This window comes from Oncorhynchus nerka, linkage group LG11, assembly GCF_034236695.1.
Source record: "Oncorhynchus nerka isolate Pitt River linkage group LG11, Oner_Uvic_2.0, whole genome shotgun sequence".
Lineage (NCBI taxonomy): Eukaryota > Metazoa > Chordata > Actinopteri > Salmoniformes > Salmonidae > Oncorhynchus > Oncorhynchus nerka.
Genome location: NC_088406.1, coordinates 46,420,444 through 46,443,162, shown reverse-complemented (window position 1 = coordinate 46,443,162; position 22,719 = coordinate 46,420,444). Strand labels below are relative to the sequence as shown.

At 41.9% G+C, this 22,719-nt stretch overlaps 2 protein-coding genes across 3 annotated transcripts; one reads left to right on the top strand and one right to left on the bottom strand.

Annotated features, from left to right (window-relative positions):
• Positions 1 to 1,776: 1,776 nt before the first annotated feature.
• Positions 1,777 to 9,364, bottom strand: LOC115136984 (uncharacterized). Of its 2 annotated transcripts, none has more exons than XM_029672935.2 (9): positions 8,916 to 9,360; positions 8,195 to 8,272; positions 7,922 to 7,957; positions 7,429 to 7,487; positions 6,916 to 6,994; positions 6,631 to 6,759; positions 5,994 to 6,176; positions 4,870 to 5,641; positions 1,777 to 3,718 (listed from the first exon to the last, which is right to left on the bottom strand). In XM_029672935.2, exons 1-9 carry the CDS (start codon positions 9,012 to 9,014, stop codon positions 3,603 to 3,605), a joined length of 1,551 nt encoding a protein of 516 aa, XP_029528795.1. In that variant the 5' UTR covers positions 9,015 to 9,360; the 3' UTR covers positions 1,777 to 3,602. The 2 variants fall into 2 exon arrangements, with proteins under 2 accessions (XP_029528795.1, XP_064880657.1); XM_065024585.1 differs by lacking the exon at positions 1,777 to 3,718 and adding an exon at positions 3,725 to 4,684 and having other exon boundaries at positions 8,916 to 9,364.
• On the top strand, positions 7,584 to 22,718 carry LOC115137811 (protein FAM133-like). Its single transcript, XM_065024079.1, has 10 exons — positions 7,584 to 7,682; positions 17,034 to 17,093; positions 17,929 to 18,113; positions 18,424 to 18,534; positions 19,087 to 19,146; positions 21,483 to 21,576; positions 22,136 to 22,188; positions 22,387 to 22,461; positions 22,554 to 22,656; positions 22,711 to 22,718. Exons 2-10 carry the CDS (start codon positions 17,072 to 17,074, stop codon positions 22,716 to 22,718), a joined length of 711 nt encoding a protein of 236 aa, XP_064880151.1. The 5' UTR covers positions 7,584 to 7,682; positions 17,034 to 17,071.
• The last annotated feature ends 1 nt before the right edge of the window (position 22,719 follows it).

Sequence of the window (22,719 nt, the reverse complement as noted above, 5' to 3'; positions counted from 1 at the left end):
GTCTTCACTATTATTCTACAATGTAGAAAATAGTAAAAATAAAGAAAAACCCTTGCATGAGTAGGTGTGTCCAAACTTGGTACTGTACATAAGGAGATAAGCCAAAGGCCGTATCATACAACCGTCTCGGGGTACACTGTACAAACTACAGTCTCTTTCACTTTCTCTCTCTGGTTCATGTAGCCACACTTTAACTGTCCTCTTGGTGTGAATGATTTCACAGGAACTAAAATGTCACGTCATTGGTCAGACGCTCAATTTAGGTTCTGGGTCCATACGTATTAAGAGAAGAGACGCTAGAAAGAGGAGTGGAACCCTCTCTCTTTGCATGTTACGAACATCCCCTCTCATTCCAATATATGAATAATGCTAACACCTGCAAAATCGTGATTTGTACAAATAACCAAACACCAGAACTACTGCTCGTTATCCTACGCATCTCATTCAGTCCCGACAGATTCTCTCGGTTAACACGCAGAATCTTTCCACGAGAGATTATATGGGCCATAGTAAAAAGTAGTCCACTACTTGGTACGCATACACACTAATGGTTCGAGGATATGATGTTGGATACGCTGGAACTGCGTTCCAAATGGCACCCTATTCCATACGTAGTGCACTACTTTTAGCCAGGGCCCAAGGGAGCCCTACAGTTTCTGTTGACAGCCAATCATTGATACACAGTGTACAAAACATTAAGAACACCTGCTCTTTCCATGACAGACGGACCAGGTGAATCCAGGTGAAAACTATGATCCCTAATTGATGTCACATGTTAAATCCACTTCAATCGACGTAGATGATTGACCGGTTAAAGAAGGATTTTTAAGCCTTGAGACAATTGAGACATGGATTATGTGTGTGTCATTCAGAGGGTGAATGGGTAAGACAAAAGATTTAAGTGCCTTTCAACCGGGTATGGTAGTAGATGCCAGGCGCACCGGTTTGTGTCAAGAACTGCAACGCTGCTGGGTTTTTCACGCTCGGCAGTTTCCCGTGTGTATCAAGAATGGTCCACCACCCAAAGGACATCCAGACAACTTGACACAACTGTGGGAATGCTTTCAGCACCTTGTAGAGTCCATGCTCCTACGAATTGAGGCTGTTCTGAGAGCAAAGGGGGTGCAACTCAATATTAGGAAAGTGTTCCTAATGTTTTGTACACTGTAAATGGCTGCAGCTGCTACATCATGGGAGCCACATCTGTGGGGATTTTGTGTTTCTTGGTTGTAATTTCATTACTTAGAATATTGATCTTCAGTCATCCTATTATGTATACATTAGTATTGTAAATAAGAATATATACATCTACATATTTTAGCTGTTCTTGTCTAATAATGTTCTTTATGATTTCATGTTGTGTGTGGACCCCAGGAAGAGGAGCTGCTGCTTTTGCAACAGCTAATGGGGATCCTAATAACATACCCCCCCACCAACATCGTAGATCAGAAAAATAAAAGCCTGCACAGGGTATTTCTGCTCCAAAGTGGTTTCATTACCTGCATAGCAACCATGTTCAATCATTTTCTCGCACGAGGGAATTCATATCCTGTGGTTGTTCAAAGCATAGAAATAGAATCTCTCTAGTTCTGTGGTTGAAACGGTTAGCTTCCAACCTACAGCTTCATAGGAGTACACTGGCCGTAGTGTTGTAGGAGACAAGCAATAACCCACATACAACACTGCTCTTTCCATGTCTTGATTCACTGCAGCCATCTGGTGTGTGGCAAAAATACATTTATATATTTCATTAAAACTGTAACTCACGATACATGATTAAAAAAAACAACTATTTATTACTATCACACAACAGCAATCGATGGACTCGTACCCACTACTGCACCCGACAGCCGGTTGCTTACAACAGCAACTGTACTCCCCTCCATAAGTATTTGGACAGCGAAGCAGAAAATGGACTTCAGCATTTTGGCTTTTAGATCAAATTATTCACATCATGAGACAGTACAGACTGTCAGCACGAGGGTATTTTCATACATATGTTTTAATGTTTAGGCCCCCATTTGAAGAAGTCGTTAGTATTTGGACACATTCACGTAGCGTAAAGAAATCAAAAGTTGAGCATTTGGTTCCATATCCCTTGACCCTAAAGACTACATCAAGCTTTTGGCTCTACAAACTTGTTGGATGCATTTGCAGTTTGTTTTTGGTTGTGTTTCACATTATATTTGGCCCAATAGGAAATTAACGATGACTGGAGTAAATATCTTTCTATGGGAGCAGATGTTTCTGAACACTTCCAAATGAATCCTGATAGCTACAACAAAACATGCTAACCTCTCACTTGTTACCAACAACAGGAGAGATTAGTATTTCTTGGAGGGGAGGGGGGGGGGGGTGGATCTTTGTGCCTCTAACCTTCACTCATCATCACTCACGATTCATTCATGATTACTGATAATCATGGTAGCATCCACATTAATGTAGAGGTGTTCTGAAACATTCTGTTCTTACTTACAATAGACGCTTGTAGGGTCACAAGCTTGATGTAGCCATTGAGTGCAAGGAATATGGGACCAAATACTCAACTTTCAATAACTTTAATAGACTAAGTGAATTCGTCCAAATACTTCTTCAAATGGCTGGAATAGATACAGAGTCCCTTCATTTCTAAACGGTAAAACAGATGTGTATGAAAATACCCTCAAGTTAAAGGTGACATCCTGTACTCTCGCCTCATAAGAAACATGGGATCTAATGGGAAAGAAGTTATTGTCACGCCCTGACCTTAGTATTCTTTGTTTTCTTGATTATTTTGGTTAGGTCAGGGTGTGACAAGGGGTGGTTTGTCCTGTCTAGGGGTTTTGTATGTCTATGGTTAGTTGCCTGTGTCTGCACTCGTTTATATATACCTTCACGTTCCTTTTGTTGTTTTGTAAAGTTTGTTCAGTGTTCTTCGTTTCATTAAAAAGAAGAATGTATTCACATCCCGCTGCGCCCTGGGGTCTCCTCCATTCAACGAACGTGACAGTTATCCTCACTGTCCAAATACATATTTAAAAGGATTGTTTAAAATAAATGAACAGGGGGAAAAAAAAGGAATTGAACGAAAACTCCCTGGTCAATTCTGTCGGCCACCTAGTGGGTGGGTTTTCTGGGGTTGAATTCAATTTATTGTGGGAGCCACACCCGCATATCTTGTTGCGCACCTTCATATGGCAAATCTGAATATCGACTACTTAGACGTGCGTAGGAAAGGTGTACATTTCCTACGTCCGACTCTGTCCCTATGAGAAAAGGTTTGAGTGTGTAGTAAAACGATGTCATTGGTGGTGATTGTGAATGATCTACTGTAATGCGATCTGATTGAATAGGGTTTTGTACTATGGAGTGTTGTAGGACAGTTAAAATACTCAAATATTCCTTCTTAAGTACCGGCAATAGAAGATGTACCTGTTTGAGGTCTCGTTACAAAAACAAAATCCATAAAATGTTTCTTCAGCATAGCAACGTTATTAGGCCAGTACAGGGTACCCTGCTTTTAGGTCCCAATGTCCTCTCCTCTTTCTTCTCTTCTCACAGGGTAAAGACAAGACGGATGTAATAAACATATGGAGGGAGAGAGGGATGAGAGAGACCTGTTTCTACTCGTCCTCCTCTGTGCTGGAGCTGGGCGGTAGGAGGACACACTCCTGTCTTCGGCTCTTGGATGTCCTCCTCTTCCTCCTCCCTGGCATCTTCAGCCTCCTGTGGATCACATCTAAGACACACAACACGCACCCCTTATTAGAACAACTGAAAAAGAGGCTTAACAGTAATGATAACGCTCAGTTGTAAAAGTTAGGGTCCTATAAAATCTGATCCTTTTTTGGCAGATTTTCTTTATAAACATTTTTCTTTTAGGTTTCCGTTTTTTCCCTGTTATCAGGTTTTCGCCTTCAAAATGAACACTTATTTAATAGTAAAACAACAAAATCATATGTTCCAAGTCCACAACAATTCTTAAACCACATCTGGAGACTACTTTTTAGGTCTGGTATAAATCTAAGAGATGTTGACCGTTGTTTGGTTAGTGATGTTTCTGTAGCACGCACGTAAATGCAGAGTTTGCAAAAGGTCCTCTGGTCAATTTCCCCCAAAATGTTACATTTCTTTAGGAACTCTGTCAGGGTCTCAACTTACTGTTAAAATAGTAGAATAACACAAGGTGCAATTTCGAAATGTAGTTGTGCATCAGCAGTTTTCCTCAGTCACTGATAGTCAGTCAATTAGCCCATGTCAGCTTTTTTTTTAGAATGCTAAGTTAGTTTAGCGGGCAGCTATCTAAACTTGTAATCATGTTCGAATTACAGGCTGGGGGGCCCCCCATTGATTTTGTTAGTCAGTCTCACACAGATATCATATTCAAAACTGCAAACATTTCTCTTCACCCTATGGCAAAATGGGTAGAATTGCAGGAAATTAGCTACACCCCATGGCAAAATTATTTACTCGAAATGAACTCTAAAACTATCTCCGCTGTCAAGAGGGGCGCCATTAAAATGTTTTGCTCACAGTGTGGGTGGGAAGGGGGGGGGTTTAGATGTGGGTATGCAGACCCGCGAGCAACTGCAGCCCCTCATGATGAGTTCAGATTTTTGTTGTGGCCACCACCCCCATCGAAGTTGTCCATCCCTGGTGTAGACATATTGTATGTGCGCACCACACACACACACACGGGGCATGGCTGTACCGTTTCAGAAAGGTAAATACAAATCACCGATGCATTTTGTTAATATATTATGATCATTTTAGGCAAATTAATAAATGTTTACATCGTTGAATTCCATTTTCATGTCTGCATTCCGTAACGCAGATTTTATAGGGCCCGTAAGGAGTGTGTGTTGGGGGGGTGAGCCCCAATGAACCCACCTGCCACCCTGTCGTAGTCCTGCTTGGAGTCGTGCCAGTACATGCTGGGCGTTGTGCGCCAGTGGCGGTAGAGGCGCGTGTGCAGCACGGACAGCACCAGCAGCACCAGGAGGAAGCCCAACGCCGCCGCCGCCCACACCGCCTCGTCTGTCCGCGGAGTGGGCAGCATCCTGTCACCGGGTCCAGCCACAGCGGCCCCTAGCGGAGCTATGGTCTCAGTGCACTCGCAGTGGCCCACCCTACCATCACAGTCTGCTCTCCTGTCCTGGCTGTTTGCCTGAGTGACAGCCAGCTGTTTGGGCTGACTCTGAGACAGAGGCTTTTTCCTCTTGTTTAGAGAGTCCACGGGCTGTGTCTCTCCCTCGTGTCTGCTGCTCTTCTCCTCTCTCCCCTGGATGTCTCCCGTTTTCCCGCTCTGCCTCTTGTCCTCTGCTTCGTTCTGGTTCACCCAGTCTGTTTCTCTCACTTTGCCTCTGGGATCTTTTTCATTGGTGTCATTTTCTCTGCGGTGAGGTTGAGTCACTTTGAGTTCTCGGTCCGTGCCTCCCTGTGTATCCCTCACTGTGGCTTGGCCCTGTGCTTCAGGTTGGAGTGTGGTTCCATGTTTCTGGACTCTGTTCGGCTCGGTTCTGTCCAGGGTGGTCCGTCTCTCTTTCTCCCCCTCCTTCCTGAGTGCAGCTCGGCTCTTGCGGACCCTCCCTCTCCCCCAGTCTGTCACCTCCAACCATCCATCCAGAAGAGAGAGGGTCTCCTCACAGCACTGCCTCAGAGACTGGTTAGGATCAACAAAAAGGCACACTCAGTAAATCATACAAACAGTAAAACAATTCTATGACAGCTTCAAGACAACCTGTTTGCGGGGAATTGCAGTAGGTTCGCCAAATACCACAAATGTCAGAGTACAGATTATTTTATGTATATTGGTTCTTTAAATTTGGATAAGAGTGCTGAAAATGTAATGACTTTCAGGTTATTTGTTGATGTGAAAATCTAAATGCACAGATTTGATGGTAGTGTCATTAGATTTGGGGTGGAATGGGGTCCCCAGAAATACCACTGCCTTATGCTGTCTTTTAAACTTTCAGACATGCAGTGCCCTCTCCTCTCTCTGTCTTCTGGCTCACCTTTTGCTTTGGGTATGCATGTTTGTGATCTGCAGGATGGGTCAACAGCAAGTTATACTGTCTGCTTTGATCCACGTCGCCACGGTTCCCGTGTGCCGCTGTCGACTGCAGCCAATCACAGACCTCCGACGTGGTCACATGGGACAGCTCCAGCGTGCGACCCCAGGACACCAGCGCTAACGGCTTCAACAGGATAGAGATTCAGTCACCACAGGGTCATGTTCAGTAGGAACCAAAAGGAAGACAACGGGTAAGTGCTATCTCCATTTATCCAATAAGAAACACTTGTTTTCTCCTTTGTTTTGTAACTGTGTGCCCTAATGAACACAACCCTCATTTCAATGACAGGTCACTCTGAAGATGTGTTCCCCATTGATAGAGGGAACATTCTGGTGTCTTGTTTCACCGTCGTGACTTTGTCTATGCATCTGTTGGGTTGTCAATTGAACGCCCTGCTGTCATAGTAGACATATTTTGCGAGGAGGTGTCCGTTTTCAGCGTAATCTATAATCTGGGATATCAGCCATTTCACAAGCTAGTACAGAGTAGATGGTAAATCACTTCTACTGATATCTAAGTCTAAGTAAAGGCAATGTTTCCTTTGATACTGTCTTTCTTGTGTGTGTGACTCACTCACTCTGTGTTTGCTGAGGTCAGGGTGTGGCGTTATGATGTAGTCAGACAGACAGCAGTGGCCCAGGACAGACAGCAGGTCACGCTGACGAACAGGAGCACACGGATGGTACAGCAACACTGTTGCTCCATGCTGCACACACACACACACACACACACACCAACAGTAGAGACCGATTAGAGTTGGACAATCTGTTGTGGTAATACTGGACTAATGAAAACATATTGGCTATCTAATATGTGAGGTTATGTGAGGTTGTGTGTGTGGTGTCAGGGTTTTAGTGGTTACCTGCAGGTTGTTGAGCCAGCGCTGAGGGGGGCAGTACAGGTACTCTCCACTCTCTGCTCCTACAGTCCGGTGAGCACCACTACACAAACCACCCACATAAAGACAGTTTAGTAAAAGGCACGCAACACAGGAATTGACATGAAGCTCTCAGAGGCACTTGCCCATCAGGCAGGTCAGGAGCAGTTTTTATTTCTGGTTTTGGTCACTTGCCCAGAAAATGTATTTGGCTGTTTACACACAGATTACATTGTCACATTAAAGAGTTATTGCAAAGTAATATACATGAATATTTGCATGAGAAATGGAGTGCACATTTAACAGCCTGTCATATTTAACTGGATTTGACACAGGTTCCCAGGTGTGTATGTATTGTGTGTTCTTGGTGATGTAACACTCCCTGTGTGTGTGTGTGTGTGTGTGTGTGTGTGTGTGTGTGTGTGTGTGTGTGTGTGTGTGTGTGTGTGTGTGTGTGTGTGTGTGTGTGTGTGTGCGTGTCCGCCCACAGCATCTTACCTGTTGGGGATAGTGTGATTGTATGTGATGGGTGTGTCCATGCAGAAGTGCTCGATCCGCTGAGGTCAGACAGGAAAAGAGGGCAGACTTATGTATCAGCGCCAGGTGTGATTTCTCATTCTATATTTCAGAGAGGCATGTTTAGTTCTAGATCATACATTTCTACGTGAGCGTTCTGCAACGCTGTGCCCTGCTGAACGGGGCTCAGGATTAGGCAACGTTTGCATCCTATCCTTCCAGACAGAAACACTGCGGTATGTTGTCTTGTTGACAATTTTGTTTGAATTTGTATTGAATTAAATTGAACAGGTCATGCATCCTCTCTAGCAGAAAAATAAATACAATAAAATGCTCTTTTATAGTATATTTGTGTAAAGAATCAGTCGCTCCAAAGACTTATCAGTAATAGCTAAGGGTTTGGAAAGAACGTGCTCATAAGGAAAGATAAACGCTAGCTCATTGTACTTTCTGTTTGACAAGTTGAGTGATTTACCTGTGGGGGATACTTTGTGTCAATGCTAGCAATCTTCTGCAAACAGAGAGAGACCTGGTTTACACTGTGTTTCAGCAATGGATTTGCTTGGGAAAATGCACACAACAAATGCACAATATTACGCCAGGTGAACACAATAAATAGGTTACATAATCGTCAATGCTCAAGCTTGCGTTAACATGTAATTCGTGCTTACAGTAGTTTACTACCAGTCTTTATGTATGTTATGTGGAACAGCGGTTCAATGGGTCAAGTGGTTAGCTCCATAGTTACCTGGGTAGTGGACTCTGGCCAGGAAATCACAGGACAGCTCCACACAACTGACGGGGGCAGGTCTCTCCCCAGCAAGAGCTGCCAGTCACAGAAACACCATCATACAGATACAAAACGGTCACAGTTTACGTGCTGTTTTGAACGGTAACATACAATCGACGGCACATATATTCGCCATGTCATTGCATTGATGTGATAGCTATGGTTTTTCTTCACGGTCGTTATGCAGATTGTCTAGCTATTATAATTGAAGCAGGCAATACAAAAGTCAAGTGAAGTGACATGTCGCGACAACTTTTACTTTTACTTCACTACATTCCGAAAGAAAATGGATGTACTTTTTACTCCATACATTTTCCCTGCCACACAAAAGTACTCGTTACTTTTTGAAAGCTTAGCTGGACCGGAAATTGGTCCAATTCACACACTTATCAAGAGAACATCCCTGGTCATCCCTACAGCCTCTGATATGGAAGAGTCACTTGACATACACGCTTCGTTTGTAAACACACATGCTTCGTTTGTAAATTAGTTCGGAGTTTTTGGGAGTAATAAAAAAAACAAGAAAATGGTTCAGTCTGGTTACTGGGTGACTTTCACTTTTACCTGAGTCGTTTTCTATTAGGGTATCTTTACTTTTACTCAAATATGACAATTGGGTACTTTTTTTCCACCACTGCATATGGCCGTATAAAATAGTCCATAATGATTCATATTGTACCTTGCCATTGTCACAAGCTTTCCACATCGGCCTAGCAGCACGGGACAGAACCAAGCACAGCCACAATCCGGACAGCAGAGTCGACACCGGTGGAGACATTCTTCTTCACACAATGGACAGAGCGCGAATCACGGCGATAGTATCGTTTGAAGTAATCTCTTAAAATAAATACAGCATTTTTTCAAAACAACCATTGGTCAACATTTGGATCATCCCATTCCTGTAGCTCCCACGTCGAGAACCATCGGTGCGAACTACTGCAAAAGCCCTCTCTGCTGGCACTGAGCGCAAACATCCAGTGCAAGGCGAGGCATTGATGCTGTTACAGCAAAGGGCTATCCGACAAAAATACAGTATTCGAAGCTCTCTTTTTTCTTTACCATACGGTTAACGTTAGAACTGGCTACGGCAAAGCAAATGGGACAGAAAATGTAGGTTATTTTTTCATGGTTCCTACTCATTTCTTCCACACGGTGGCGCCAAATTATCACTTAACCGTCTGAACGCTGGAAACCGAGGACAGGCGCGCTTCAGCACTCGGCTGTCCGGTTCTGTGAGTTTGTGTGGCCTACAACTTCACATCTGAGTCGTTGTTGCTCATAGATGTTTCCACTTCACAATAACAGCACTTACAGTTGACTGGGCAGCTCTAGCAGGGAAGAAATTTGATGAACTGACTTGTTGGAAAGGTGGTATCCTATGACAGTTCAACGCTGAAAGTCCCTGAGCTCTTCAGTATGGGCCATTCTACTGCCAATGTTTATCTCTGGAGATTACATGGCCGTGTGTTCGATTATATACACCTGTCACCAACGGGTGTGGTTGAAATAGTCGAAACCACTCATTTGAAAAGGTGTTCACATATTTTGGGCATTTAGTGTACTTTATTCATGGTCATTCATAACTTTGTTCAATGCAGTCATTTGGTCCGGCATCCTCATACATTCATTGTTAAATCTTATCATTTCATATTTATGCCCATACATATTTTTTTTATAGCCACTATGCCGCATCAGTTGGGCTTCAGGTGATAATGCTTATTTAAGCAATAAGGCACGATGGGGTATGGGAGATGGCCAATACACCACGGCCGTGGTATATTGGTCATATACCACAAATCCCTGAGGTGCCTTATTGCTATTATAAACTGGTTATCAACATAATTAAAGCAGTAAAAATACATGTTTTGTCATACCCGTGGTATACGGTCTGATAAACCATGGCTGTCAGCCAATTAGCATTCAGGGCTCTAACCACCCGGCATTCGAGCCCTGAATGCTGATTGGCTGACATACCCGTACCACAGGTATGACAGAACAGGTATTTTTACTGCTCTAATTACGTTGGTAACCAGTTTATAATAGCAATAAGCCACCTCTGGGGTTTGTGGTATATGACTAATATACCATGGCTAAGGGCTGTATCCAGGCACTCCACGTTGTGTCATGCGGAAGAACATCCCTTAGCCGTGGTATATTAGCGATAAAGTGCATTCGTAAATCATTCAGACCCCTTGACTTTTTACACATTTTGTTATATTACAGCCTTAATCCCCATCCAACCTGACAGAGCTTGAGAGGATCTGCAGAGAAGAATGGGGAAAAACTCCACAAATACAGGTGTGCCGAGCTTGTAGCAACATACTGTACCCAAGAAGACTCAAGTGTGTAAACGCTGCCAAAAGTGCTTTAACAAAGTACTGACTAATTATGTAAATAAGGTATTTCTGTTTTTATTTTTTTATACATTTGCAAAAATAAAAAATAAAACGTTTTTGCTTTGTCATTATGGGGTATTGTGTGTAGATTGATGAGGAATTTTTTTTATATCAATTTGAAAATAAGGCTGTAATCTATCATAATGTAGAAAAAGTCAAAGGGTCTGAATCATTTCCGAATGCACTGCATACCACACCCCCTCGTGCCTTATTGCTTAAATAGCACACCTGCCTGATAATATGGGCCAATATGATATTGGGCTCAATTCTAGAGGGGGACATTTTATTTTCAATGGTGTTAGCATCATTTTTTAGTCCTGTTCATTTTGGAGTAACAAGTTCGAGGCGCTGCGTGCTAATGGTTAGTTCGGCTGTCTGTCAATAAATGAAGGAGTTTCAGATTGATTCTAGTGAGCGATTGGATAGCATGCACTGCAGACTTGGGATAATTTGATTACTGCCAGCGTTGATTAGACTGCTCCAGGCAGTGGTCTCGTGTGAGCATGATTGAAATCCAAACCCAACCCTCATGTAAATCGTGACGATCTCAGTTACACAAATCTCACAAAACTCACTGAAAGGATCCTACTTACACTTTTTTTTTGTCAATTTTGGCACTGGAAGGAATGTTTCTGACTACTATCAATGCCACACAGTCTGTTTTCAATCAGATGTTGATTTCTGCCTTCAGTTGTTGCTCTTTAAAGTAATACATACAAAGCCACTTTTGAATATCAGTTGGGTTATTCCTCATGAAATCAGAACAAAAATATACCATGATTTTTTTTTTTTTCTTGACATTTAATCCATAGAATGGCCATTTGGAGGAAGGATTGTTGACATATATTAGACATTTGTATCTAAAAGAATAATTGAGAAATAATTGATCAAAGATGGCATATTTATGACATTTTGGCCTCACCCAGGCCTAGTGGCGACCCGTCATTCAGGGCAGAGCCCCACCTGTTTGACCTGTACATACACTACCCAGCTCGCTGGTCACCATAGCATCACCCACCTGTAGCACGCGCTCCAGCAAGTATATCTCTCTGGTCACCCCCAAAACCAATTCTTTCTTTGGCCGCCTCTCCTTCCAGTTCTCTGCTGCCAATGACTGGAACGAACTACAAAAATCTCTGAAACTGGAAACACTTATCTCCCTCACTAGCTTTAAGCACCAACTGCCAGAGCAGCACCTGTACATAGCCCACCTATAATTTAGCCCAAACAACTACCTCTTTCCCTACTGTATTTATTTTATTTATTTATTTAGCTCCTTTGCACCCCATTATTTTTATTTCTACTTTGCACATTCTTCCACTGCAAATCTACCATTCCAGTGTTTTACTTGCTATATTGTATTTACTTTGTCACCATGGCCTTTTTTTGCCTTTACCTCCCTTATCTCACGTCATTTGCTCACATCGTATATAGACTTGTTTATACTGTATTATTGACTATATGTTTGTTTTACTCCATGTGTAACTCTGTGTCGTTGTATGTTTCGAACTGCTTTGCTTTATCTTGGCCAGGTCGCAATTGTAAATGAGAACTTGTTCTCAACTTGCCTACCTGGTTGAATAAAGGTGAAATAAAAATAAATAAATAAACGGTCAAAAGTTTTAGAACACCTACTCATTCCTGAGTTGTTCTTTATTTTTACTATTTACTACATTGTAGAATAATAGTGAAGACACCAAACTATGAAATAACACATATACAATCATGTAGTAACCAAAAAGTGTTAGACAAATATATTTGAGATTTTAGAAATAGCCACCCTTTGCATTGATGACAGCTTTGCACATTGTTGGCATTCTCTCAACCAGCTTCATTAGGTGGTCACCTGGAATGCATTTCAATTAACAGCTATGCCTTCTTAAAAGTTGATTTGTGGAATTTCTTTCCTTCTTAATGCGTTTGAGCCAATCAGTTATGTTGTGACAAGGTAGGGTGATAGCCCTATTTGGTATAAGACCAAGTCCATATTATGGCAATAACAGCTCAAATAAGCAGAGAAACGACAGTCCATCATTACTTTAAGACATGAAGGTCAGTCAATCTGTGCAGTCACAAAAACCAACAAGTGCTATGATGAAACTGGCTCTCATGAGGACCGCCACAGGAAAGGAAGACCCAGAGTTACCTCTGCTGTAGAGGATAAGTTCATTAGAGTTGCTGCACCTCAGACATTTCTTCCCAAATAAACGCTTCACAGGGTTCAAGTAACAGACACATCTCAACATCAACTGTTCAGAGGAGACTGCGAATCAGGCCTTCATGGTCAAATTGCTTCAATGAAACCACTACTAAAGGACACCAATAAGAAGAAGAGACTTGCTTGGGCCAAGAAATACGATGGACATTAGACTGGTGGAAATATATGCTTTCGTCTGATGAGTCCAAATTTGAGATTGTTGATCCAACCGTCGTTTATTTATGAGACACAGTGTAGGTGAACGGATGATCTCCGCATGTGTGGTTCCCACCATGAAGCATGGAGGAGGAGGTGTGATGGTGTGGGTGTGCTTTGCTGGTGACACTGTCAGTGATTTATATAGAATTCAAGGCACACTTAACCAGCATAGCTACCACAGCATTCTGCGGCGATACGCCATCTCATCTGGTTTGTGCTTAACGGGACTATCATCTGTTTTTCAACAGGACAATACCCCAAAACACACCTTCAAGCTGTGTAAGCTCTATTTGACCAAGAACTAGAGTGATGGAGTGTTGCATCAGATGACTTGGCCTCCACATCACCAGACCTCAACCCATTTCAGATGGTTTGGGATGAGTTGGACTGCAGAGGGAAGGAAAAGCAGCCAACAAGAGCTCAGCATATGTGGGAACTCCTTCAAGACTATTGGAAAGCATTCCTCATGAAGCTGGTTGAGAGAATGTCAAGAGTGTGCAAAGCTGTCATCAAGGCAAAGGGGGGTACTTTGAAGAATCTCAAATATAAAATATATTTTGTGTTGTTATCATTTTTTTGGTTACTACATGATTCCAAATGTGTTATTTCATGGTTTTGATGTTTCCACTATTATTCTAAAATGTAGAAAGTAGTAAAAATAAAGAAAATTCCTTGAATGAGTAGGTGTGTCCAAACTTTTGACTGGTACTGTATATTTGATATTTTTGGTAAGGGGCACCATTTTTGGAAATTGATCCTCAGGCCTACAAAAGGGTGGCCAACCCTGCTTTATGGACATATCAAAGTTCCAGAGTGGGATCTCTGGTACTTTTAGAGTAATGGTCCAATTTGTCGGCAATTTGTAGGATTCAAAATGGTCGCCCTCTGCTGGTGTTTTGTGAGATCTGCAATGCTACAAGTAAAAGGAGGTTTGTGATTGGTTACATAGCCTGCTATGCCAATTTCTCTGTGTAAAATGGGCCTTAACCTTAAAACTAGCAGAGATCCCACTCTGTAACTTTGATATGCCCATAGAGTATATTATGTTCAACAATATATGTGTACAAACAAATCGCCAAATCAAAAATGGTATATTTTCAATATTAATATTAATATTTGTCAATATTCATAAATTAATGTAAGAAAATTGTTATTGAAATCAAAATTCATATTTTAGAGAAAGCAGTACAGCTTCATATGACACTAATAAATATGCCAAATTGTATTAATTCTTAATTATGCTATTAGATACAAATGTCAAGTATATGTCAACAATCCTTCCTCCAAAGGACCATTCTATTGATTAAATGTTGTGAAAATCAGAAAAACGATGGCTTTTCTTTGTCCTGGTTTCGTGAGGAAGCACCCAGCTTTTCTTTACACTAAATGTATTTCTCAACTCCTTAAAATAAGCCCAGGGATCTTTCAGAATTAAGGGAATAGGGTCCTTCAAATCATATTTTATTGGTCACATGCACATATTTAGCAGATGTTATTGCGGGTGTAGTGAAACGCTTGTGTTCCTAGCTCTACATGAAGGAATTTTGGGGAGGGTCATGCTTTTTCAATTTTGTTACTGGGGAATGTTTAGTATTTTAAAAATGTGTCAGAGGGGTATACTAAGAAGCAAGCTAGATCTATGTGGGATTTTCTAAAGCTAGCCAGCTTTAATTAGCTTCACATTCCAGCTCAGGCTTCATGGATATTCCTCTTCTGCCTGCCACTAACTCAAATGTCGCACGTGGCTAATCGAACGAGGAACTCTTCATTGAGACAATGCTGAAACATCAATCCATGGGCGTGTCAGTGCCACATTTTAATTTGTAACCGAAATCAAAATGAAAGAAAAGTGATCTTGCAAATTAAGCAGGCTATGGTGTGAAATAGGTTTTTAGAAGTGCTGTCTAAATCAAATCAAATCAAATCAAATGTATTTATATAGCCCTTCGTACATCAGTTGATATCTCAAAGTGATGTACAGAAACCCAGCCTAAAACCCCAAACAGCAAGCAATGCAGGTGTAGAAGCACGGTGGCTATGAAAATCTCCCTAGAAAGGCAAAAACCTAGGAAGAAACCTAGAGAGGAACCAGGCTATGGGGGGTGGCCAGTCCTCTTCTGGCTGTGCCGGATGGAGATTATAACAGAACATGGCCAAGATGTTCCAATGTTCATAAATGACCAGCATGGTCAAATAATAATAGTCACAGGCAGAACAGTTGAAACTGGAGCAGCAGCACGGCCAGGTGGACTGGGGACAGCAAGGAGTCATCATGCCAGGTAGTCCTGAGGCATGGTCCTAGGGCTCAGGTCCTCTGAGAGAGAGAAAGAAAGAGAGAAAGAGAGAATTAGAGAGAGCATACTTAAATTCACACAGGAGACCGGATAAGACAGGAGAAGTACTCCAGATATAACAAACTGACCCTAGCCCCCCGACACAAACTACTGCAGCATAAATGCTGGAGGCTGAGACAGGAGGGGTCAGGAGACACTGTGGCCCCTTCCGATGATACACCCGGACAGGGTCAAACAGGAAGGATATAACCCCACCCACTTTGCCAAAGCACAGCCCCCACACCACTAGAGGGATATTTTCAACCACCAACTTACCATCCTGAGACAAGGCCGAGTATAGCCCACAAAGATCTCCCCCACGGCACAACCCGGGGAGGGGGGGGGGGGGCAACCCAGACAGGAAGATCACATCAGTGACTCAACCCACTCAAGTGACGCACCCCTCCTAGGGACGTCATGAAAGAGCACCAGTAAGCCAGTGACTCAGCCCCTGTAATAGGGTTAGAGGCAGAGAATCCCAGTGGATAGAGCCAGGCAGAGACAGCAAGGGCTGTTTGTTGCTCCAGAGCCTTTCCTTGAGACTACACTCAATCAAATGACCCACTGAAGAGATGAGTTTTCAGTAAAGACTTAAAGGTTGAGACCGAGTTTACGTCTCTCACAAGTTAATTGGGTATTAGTCATTTAAAAACCATGTAGCCTACTAGCTAAGTGTTGTGAAGGGTAGACTACACAAATAGAATAATATGTTTTGAAATTTAAATAAAGAAGGGATGGTGTCACGTTCTGACCTTTATTTCCTTTGTTTTGTCGTTATTTATTGTGGTCAGGGCGTGAGTTGGGGTGGGCAGTCTATGTTTGTTTTTCTATGATTTTGGAATTTCTATGTTTCGGCCTAGTATGGTTCTCAATCAGAGGCAGGTGTCATTAGTTGTCTCTGATTGAGAATCATACTTAGGTAGCCTGGGTTTCACTGTTTGTTTGTGGGTGATTGTCTATGTTAGTTGTTTGTGTCAGCACAGTTCTTATGATAGCTTCACGGTCGTTTATTGTTTTTGTACAGTTTACTTCGTGTTTTTTGTCATCTATTAAATGATGCATTCCCACCACGCTGCGCTTTGGTCCGCTTCTTACGACGATCGTGACAGATGGTGACCTTCTGAACTGTTAGAGTTAAACCAATGGTTTAAAGTATTACTGAAAAATAATGGCATTTGAGCATAATCCTTTCAATTCTAACCAAACAATGTCCATAATTTGCCCTGTGGCTGTAGTTGAGAGATCAATTCGAGCACTCCAAGATCTCAAAATGTATTCAGTGCAACACTGTGTCATAATGCACCCTTGCTTTGCGCAAGGAGCACTAACCATACTGCCGTGTGTGATGTTAAGACACATGTTTGTTTATAGGAAATACACTTTTTTTTTTTACCTCCATGTACTGTGAGAAGAGATATGTTTGGGCAAACTTAGAAAAACACATCATATAGATCAGATACAAGCAATATAGTGTATTTTTAAGATATTAGGCTAATATTCAACATAAAATGTGAAAGGTCAGCCCATTACTGTGAAACCGGATTTACCTGTTCTGCACAGGCCAACGAATTCACACAATACCCACACCTTGGCCAATGGCCAGAATAAAGGACTTCCTATCAGTGTAACTCAGTCATATCATCCATTCACAGCCAACTGCAAGGTGTAACTGGAGCGGCTGTTGAGTTGAATGGAGTTCAATCGACCCAAAGGTATGGTGATCTATGCACTTTTAGTGACTTTTGTGCACCTTTGGTGACTTTAGCGCACCTTTGGTGACTTTTGTGCACCGTTGGTGACTTTAGCGCACCTTTGGTGACATTAGCGCACATGCCTTTATAGATGACCGGCATACTGTATGTTTAAAGCTTGATGTGGTCTAAAAATGTAATGGGTCTCGTTCTTTAAGTATGTTCCCCGGTAAAAGTAACAATCATTTCTCATTATCACCAACTGTATATTCCACCCCATTCTACTTAAGGCGTAATTGGAAAATGTAGATACATGACATTTGAAGGGGTGAGCTGTAGTTTAAAGCTGTATAATTATTAGTATTTCTTTGCAGTCATGCAGGGGTCCAAAAACATCTGAAATCAAACAAATCATGCAATTCTCCACTGTTGTTGTCAGTCAACATGCAAAAGTAATGTATCTGCTACTTCTTCTACTTAGAACAGACAATATGTAGATGTAGTCTATTTGGTTTGTGCATTATGGCTACAAATGTACTCTGAGGGCGAATGCATCATTACATGGGATGGAGTACAGAGTGAGGAATAAGGAAAGGCATCAGATAGTGTTTTATCCATAGTATTAAAACACTTTTATGCCGTTCATACATGATCAGTACCTATGCATTTTTGATACTCTGGTTATTGTTTTTTTGTATTGTATTTAATGTTGTTCGCACCGCAAAAGCCTCAGTGTGTAGGTGATTTGTACAAGGCTAAGATGACTGAAAATATAGTACAACCATACAATACAATTAACATATTGATTTGTGATTGGAACATATAACTGTGTAGTCATCTACGCTCGTTTGTGTAGCTCCAGGGGGAGGGCCTGGAGATGGAGAGGGAGGACAAGTTGTCCTGAGCACGCTGGATGTACTCCAGACTGGGAGGAGTGAACAGAAGCTTGAAGAGCATGGAGGGCTGGGAGGGCTGTCTTCAACCGACACCACTAACGCAGCCAAGACGGACCCCAGAGCCCCTGCAGGACGATCTGGAAAGGTATGTAACGGAGGATCAGGTTCAGTGGAAGGACTGCGGAGATATTGAAAGTAGGCCAAAAATGTTGTGATCGGGGGGGGGGGGGGGGGGGTGTAGTGCACGTCTATATTGAGGGTATCTTCAAAGACTTCCCAAGAAAAGTAACGATAGGTCAAATAGTAACCAGATAATAACCTGAAACCTAACCCTGTACTTAAATAAATGCCTGTGCATGTCTGCACTATGAAAACAATAATACATTTACCATCTAATTTTACTCCGTCATATCCATCTGTCAAGTTGTAACAATTGCAGTTTCTCTCTCCTTCAGGTTGACTTGTACTCATTCCACAGCTGCCCATCTTCAGACAGCGAGGAGGAGGAGAAAGGCAAGAAGGAAAAGAAAAAGAAGAAGCTGAAGAAGAAGAAGAGGAAGAAGAAGGTGAGTCGCCTAAGCGCTTCCAATGTGAACATCCCCTACTTGGAATGCACTGCTCACTGGAGGCTCGCAAATGTGACCCGGACATAAATGCAGTGTCATTTCAGTGTGCAGTTTCAGAACTGTGCGCTCTACACTAGTCGTTTAAGGTGTAGTCACTCCACAGCTGAGGGCTGATCTCCAAAACGTAGGTGTATTTTGCAATGGTGTGGTTCTCAAATGGGTCAGCAGGGCTTACTACAGTCAGGAATACCGATAAGGAGAGGGGAGTGGCATTAAGATATTGCAGAGTACTGTAGATCACAAGCCTTAAGAACCCCTGTTACGTATTCCTGTGCCGGCCTCCAATCATTTATACAATGTGACAGTTATCTAGGAATATTGGTCTTTAATAGTGGGCCATTCTGTAAGACCCTTTTAAAATGCAATAGAGAAGCACATTCATTACATTCACTCATGAAAGGTAAAGTATGAAACAACCAAATAAGTGAGGTATCTACTGACATGTACTTTACTGGTGTCAATTATGCAATAACCTTTTCTTCTTGTACACAGGATTCCAGTTCATCCTCTTCCTCCTCCTCCTCCTCTGACAGCAGCTCTTCAGACAGTGAAGTAAGCTGCGCAAATCTCTTAACATTTGACCTAATGTTCATCATCATTATATCAGATCTGAATTTGATTGAGCGTGTCTTGTGCATTGGAACCAATACACGAACAGTCACAAAAGAGTGAACCCTGCCCATCTGGCACTCCTGGCTAAAGCTGCCTGTTTGGAATGAGTCAATGAACAAACAGAGAGAGAGAGATGACATTTTGGTTGGATTGGGCCATGTGTTTAGTTTTAGACAAATATCTTGGTCATGCGAAGCCAAAAGGAGACTTGAATCCCCCAATGAAACAATTAAAGTGAAATGAAGTCTAATTGGTTTCTGGAGCGTGTCTTGGCAACGCTGGTATCTATCCTGAAACCAATCCATTGTTGTTTTAATCCTGGGAATACTCTCTTTCCAACCGTATCCAAATTAGGTCCCTTGCCATGACACACAGCTTTATAAAGTGGATGTAGTATTGTCTTACTATGTCACATTGGGCTGTGCAGTTTTTATTTGATAAAAAGTGACTACTGTAATTGCTGATGTGAGCTTTATTTAGTCTTACTCTTCTCACTTTTAGATGTGCAATCATTTAGATTTATCTTTCACTCAGAAAAAAACGTGCCATCACATTTTTGGGGAAATTATGCTCTGAAAATGAATGCAGCGGTTTATTTGAATATATAATCCGTTTGAAGTAATGTTTGTTAAGATATGCTGTGATTATCGATAGCAGGTACTTTGATTCCACGATAGAAACTGGAACAACAGCACTATGTTCTGTCAGCGTTAGTAAGCTGGAGACTCAGGTTTGCATGCTTGAGATATGTGGGTTTGAAAGACTAGCTGAAAGTCTAAATGACACAATGAAACCCGTATGGTAGGCATGCTGTGACCTTCGGGACCCAGATCTAAGATAGGCATAGGAAACACACCCAGTCATAACCTGTTGAGCTGGTGCCTGCAAGATCAGGAAGTGAAGAGGTGGTAGGGACTTGCTTTCTATCTGGAATATGCACCGATATGATCTGTGAAAACACTCTGCAATAGCAGCAAACAAACACATATGCATAAGGTGGATGTACACACAGTACCACTGAAAAGTTTGGACACACCTACTCATTCAAGGGTTTTTTCTTTAGTGGTACTATTTTCTACATTGTAGAATAATAGTGAAGACATCAAAACTATGAAATAACACACATGGAATCATGTAGTAACCAAAAAAGTGTTAAACATATCAACATGTATTTTATTTTTGAGATTCTTCAAAGTAGCCACCCTTTGCCTTGATAACAGCGTTGCATACCTTTGGCATTCTCTCAACTAGCTTCATGAGGTAGTCACCTGGAATGCATTTAAATTAACAGGTGTGCCTTGTTAAGTTAATTTGTGGAATAATAGTGGCTACTTTGAAGAATCTCAAATGTAAAATGTTTTGATTTGTTTAACACTTTTTTGGTTACTACATGATTCCATTTGTGTTATTTCACAGTTTTGATGTCTTCGCTTTTGTTCTACAAGAAAATAGTTTAAAAAATAAGAAAAACCCTTGAATAAGTTTGTGTGTCCTAACTTTTGACTGGTACTGTATATGTGAATTGTGTGTGGGTGTGTGTGTGTGCATATAAGTCATTTTATTAGTCATGAATAATAAAACAAGGATGGATACACCTCTCACAGGTGGAATAGAATGACTTATACACACACAGAGAACCCATCCTTGTAGATGTTGAGTCATCGTGCTTATTTATTTCGGTTGAATGTCATAGATTAAATCTATGTTTACTACCCATGTGTCTAAAAGCATCAAGGCACAAGGCGAGACCCAGATGCAGACACAGGAGACAGATGGTTGGAGTCTTACAATGTTTATTAATCCAAAAGGGTAGGCAAGAGAATGGTCGAGGACAGGCAAAAAGGTCAAAACCAGATCAGAGTCCAGGAGGTACAGAGTGGCAGACAGGCTCGTGGTCAAGGCAGGCAGAATGGTCAGGCAGGCGGGTACAAAGTCCAGAAAACAGGCAAGGATCAAAAACCGGGAGGACTAGAAAAAGGAGAATGCAAAAAGCAGGAGAACGGGAAAAACGCTGGTTGACCTGGAAACATACAACACGAACTGGCACAGAGAGACAGGAAACACAGGGATAAATACACTGGGGGAAATCAGCGACACCTGGAGGGGGTGGAAACAATCACAAGGACAGGTGAAACAGATCAGAGCGTGGCAAAAAGTACAGAGATCTAAAGTGTACTTTCGTCCTACCTGTCAGTGTATGTTTTGTTCTGCTATGTTAACATTAGATGAATAAGTCAAACTCGCAGTGAGACTAACTTCTGTCTGTCCTTCTGTAGGATGAGAATAAGAAGAAGAGGAAGAAGAAGAAGGCAAAGAAAGAAGGTTCTGTGGATACTATAGTACATGATGCAGCCTCCATATGTGAGCCTGGTGAGTGACAGCTTTGTTTTCTGTGTTCGGGCGTGTGTACTGAAGGCTACGAACTGTTCTAAATGACCTACTGTGTTTAAACACAAATGACCCCGCCTTGTAACCAAATATTACACCGACTGTACCTGCCTACTGCTCAAGTGACACATTCACCTCAATTCACATTATATGTATAGATACCATGTTAATGGCACCATTTTTTAAATAATAAAGCAATAATGAGAGGAATGTGGGTATATGAGGCGAGGGTGGGGTGGGTGGATAGGTGTGTAATCTCAGTCCAAAGGGCATGTATTGAGTCAAACATTTGATTGTAATTTTGTTGACTTTGCACCACATCACAGATTTGATCCCTAGAGGGGTTGGCCCTATTTGTTTTAAGATCAAGTTGCAAGAATGAAATGGAGGGCGTTTTATCTGACCATGTGCACTGTTTATGTTCAATCAATCATCTCTATACAGAAACACCACCAAAACAAACACACGGAACAACGATTATCTTATAAATATTATATTGTCGTTCACTAAAACATATTGACTGTTTTTGTTGTCGTCGCAGGGCTTGAAGGCGTCACTGATCTAAACGACGAGGAAACAAAGAAGAAAGAGGATGTGAGTGGGTTTTCATCAAATATATTATGTCATTTCGTATCATCACCATGGCCAATTTCCTTTTCCAGAAGTTACAAGCCAGAGTGTGCACAGTAACAAGAAGCCACATCAATACTCTACATCGCAGAGGAAGTCAGCGTTTACTTCAATGTTACCGTGGCAGGATTTAGAACATGCATTTTTGTCCCTTCCTCTTAGAACTCAGGCTCGGACAGTGAAGAGGACAAGAAGAAGAAGAAGAAGAAGAAGAAGAAGAAGAAGAAGGTATGTATTGTAGCTCCCCTGTATACATACAGGTGGTAACGTGTCAAATCTCAGTCTCATGAAAGAGGTCCTTTTCTATGTTCCTGTTTTCCGGCTCTCAGGATTCCAGCTCCTCTTCTTCATCTTCCAGCTCATCCTCCTCCTCAGACAGTGAGGAGGAGGATAAGAAGAAGAAGAAGAAGAAAGAAAAAGAAGAAGAAGAAGGTATGTATTGTAGCTCCCCTGTATACATACATGTGGTAAAGTGTGAAATCTCAGTCTCATGAA